The sequence below is a fragment of the Morone saxatilis genome, unplaced genomic scaffold, assembly GCF_004916995.1.
Source record: "Morone saxatilis isolate NCDOM2014 unplaced genomic scaffold, NCSU_SB_2.0 Contig19, whole genome shotgun sequence".
Taxonomy (NCBI): domain Eukaryota; kingdom Metazoa; phylum Chordata; class Actinopteri; family Moronidae; genus Morone; species Morone saxatilis.
The window spans coordinates 21979373-21982762 of NW_023339751.1; the positions used below are offsets into that span (position 1 = coordinate 21979373).

A 3390-nucleotide genomic window follows, 5' to 3' on the forward strand; every position below is an offset into this window, starting at 1 on the left:
GTTTGAAAAGGAGGAGCAGGCAGCAGAGGACCCCCAGGTTACAGAACAGAGGCAAAGCAATTCAGGTACAATCAGAAAATTACATTGATTTAATGTAGATACAAACATAAAAAAAAGGAGGAGCTGGGGTGAGAGGTGGGTTGCAAAAAGGCTTGTAGAGAAAGCAGCAAAAGATAGGCAGGTAAGCAGCTATAAATAAGAGCCCTCCATTGAATGCATATTTGCCAATTGGATGCTTTGAGAATCAGCTGAGCTGCAGCTGACTGTGTAATGGTTGTTCCAATAGGAAGCTTAGGAGGAATCAGCTTGACCATCAGCTGATGGTGTGTTTTAGGACTAGCTGTGTCATCATCCGAATAGTGATATAGCTGGAATTGAGAGCTGAGCCTGACTTCGTGGCCTGCCTGAACTAACGCTATGCTTAATATATCACAATGGGCAGTAAAGCTTGTCGCTTGCTTCCGTGAGCTCAACAGGTGAGGCAAATGATGAGTCAAGGTCAAGACTATTGGGTCATCAGTACCTGCCACTGGCGCATCAGGGAACACTCAGGAGTAGCTCCAGCATCAGCACAGAGGCATCCCTAACCCTTACCAATTGCTGAACCTTAACCATACATTAACCATGGTTTATTTGCCATAACCATAGTATTCCCTAACCTTAACCATGCCATAGTTGCCAAGCCTAGATATTGTAGAATGCGATCATTTTAAAGAAGGTTGCCATTGGACGTTAAATGAAAAAACTTTTTCCCTGACCGTAATTCAATAATTTTTGCGCAAGCATTCTCTATTTATTATTCTCTGGAGTTGGTACATGTAACAAGGTTTCTAATGAGGTGAAATATTCTATAACAAAAACTGGGAAAGTTTCACTATGAGAGCAGTGCAGCGGGGTGCACGAGAACATGATTACTCACAGCAGTGTGTCTTTGCATCCAGAATAATTAAATCCAAACTCCAACTAAACTAAAACTGACATTAGAATGAAAAATACTAGCTTCAGTCTAAATAAGTCAGTTTCTGCAGCTAAACACTGCATGTAAACACATGTAAACCCTGCTTTTTCCCTGTAACCGGGTGTCATGTTCATGTAGCCATTAATAGTGAACAAGTAACAGATAAAAAACGTACATTTAATTTAGAGCAGACAGCTAACAAACAGGCTGAGACTAACAGGGACAGACAGGCAGGCTGCACAAATGGGCATAGGTTTATGGCTTGATTTGAGAAGGAACCAAAAGAACACGTAAACACACTGAAGACATGTAACACAACAGGTCAAATTAAGAAAACATGAAGAAAACATAGCAGAGGAGGAAGATGCAGGCACAGGAATGACTGTATGAGCACAGAGATGGAGTTATAGAAAAGATCTACCCATCATAATGTGAATCAGTGCAGTTATACAACCTCAAAGCAAGAGTGATTGAAAAAGGATTTCTAAACAAAGCAAATCATCTTGACCTAGAACTGGCACTACTAAAAAAAAAAAAAAAAAGATTACCTCAATTGTCCTTGACCAAACCTGAATGCCTTCAAGTTTTAAAAGAACAATTCTCACTTTTAACATACTTAACATCATTGAATCAATAATCTAAAAGGTGAACTCTCTGTTACCTTTTTCATTATATAAGGGAGTTTAGGTTTTTGGATTTTTTGTGTGTGTGCGGACTGAGACATAAAGAGATGAAAGAAAGATGTCAGACCCATCTTTTCTGCTCTCAGCATCTTAGTTAGCCTATGAGATGGCAAAGGGCGGAGAGCTGTCCCTCTGTGTATTCTGCCAGGGATTCACCGTGGGAGTTTGAAAAGGCGATCGGGTTGAAATCACACTCAAAGACACAATGACTTGTTCTTCCAGGTGAAGTGAAGAAGTTTCTCCGCCTGAATAACCTTTGCCCCCTTTCTCTGTTTTGTCCTTTCCTTTCTTGTCTTCCATATTTTTAGTTGCCAAATGCAGGGAGAGAACCAATGTGACGACCCCAGACGAGATGCCTTCCTACATATGCAATCTCCTGTTTCCATGGAGACAACGATGCCACCGCCTTGGAGTGGCCGCATGGAAATGCGTTCCGGCCTGTGCGCTCCGCCTCAGCACAGCGATGCGAATCCCGTCACCCGCAGCCTGCGCAGGCCTGGACGCCGTCACGGCCACTCCCCGCCTCCTCCGTTCCGCTCCTGCTCTATCCCCATCATCCCCTCTGTCCAGTGTCACCATGACAACGAGGTGTCTTGTATGCAAACGTGCATCACCCCAGCAGCCACAGCGATGTCAGTTACCTGTGGAGCCATGCCCTGCAAGGAAGAGCGGAGAGAGAAGCTAGCACGCGCAGCGTTTTCGTCTTCTTCCTGCTCGTCCGCCATTGGCCAGCAGCAGGATGAGGTGGCGCTGCTGCTGGAGGAGGCTCAGGAGCAGCTCAGGGCGTTGGCTCACAGGAAGCAGGAAGAGGGTGGGGTCAGCGGTGGGAGCTCGGCAGCCGTGCTGGTGGAAGCCAGAGAAACTTTGGTTTGCTTCCTGAACCTTAACGGAGGAAGCACTGGGGCGTTGAGCTGTAACGGACCCACGCAGACCCAGTTACTCAGCCCCAGCCTATCACACAGAGACCTGGGCCAAACCAGCCAATGAAAGGAAAGGATTTAGGACATTCACTTTGGTTTGACAGCGTTGGACAGACTCTGGTGTTCTGCATCTGTGGGACACAAATGGAAAGGCTGAATAAAAAAAAAAAAGTAAAATCATGGAAACTCTGAATATGTGCAGATGATATGCATACTGTGTGGATAGAAACATACAAACACTTGTTGAGTGGCGGCCTTTACACCGACTGACAGTATGGAAAAAGAGAAAAAAATATTTACATGCATTTATTTACAAAACAAGAGAAACACGTCTACTTAGGCAAAAAGAAACCAAATAGTCTGTCAAATCCATGGTGTTTTTAATTGTAAAAAGAATATATAAATATATATATAAATATATATGGATATAAATATATGGAATTCAAAAAGTGACCAAGTACAAAGTTGAAGAACACAGGAATGATGTAACTATTTTTCTTTTTTTCTTCTCCCTGTTTTGTATTAACTCTGTCACATTTTGGTTTTGCTCAATTGTAACAAGAAACGAACTTCATTAACGTCCCGCCGCACATCCACGAGCCGTGATTCTGTGAGCGTGCACAGAATCCGAAACGGCAAAACGTGGAAGGAGCCTCCACACAAATCCCCCCCCCCCCCCCCCTCCTTGCCTTTTGAAAACCTGTCTACCCAGCCAAGAATTACAGTACAGCCCTCTGTGGTTACCAACAACACTTTGAGGATTTACGACACAAAACAAAAACTCCCCAGCTGTGTGTGTGTGTGCTGGAGTGCAGCGAGGGATGAGAGG

At 44.1% G+C, this 3390-nt stretch overlaps 1 protein-coding gene across 1 annotated transcript in view; it reads left to right on the forward strand.

The window, feature by feature from the left end:
- Positions 1–3384, forward strand: part of LOC118329016 (pro-neuregulin-3, membrane-bound isoform) — a 345808-nt gene extending 342424 nt beyond the window's left edge. Inside the window, exon 9 of the mRNA XM_035662948.1 lies at positions 1950–3384. Coding sequence (XP_035518841.1) covers positions 1950–2628 — 679 coding nt within the window. The 3' untranslated portion in view covers positions 2629–3384. The remainder of the gene's footprint in view (positions 1–1949) is intronic.
- Positions 3385–3390: the final 6 nt, after the last annotated feature.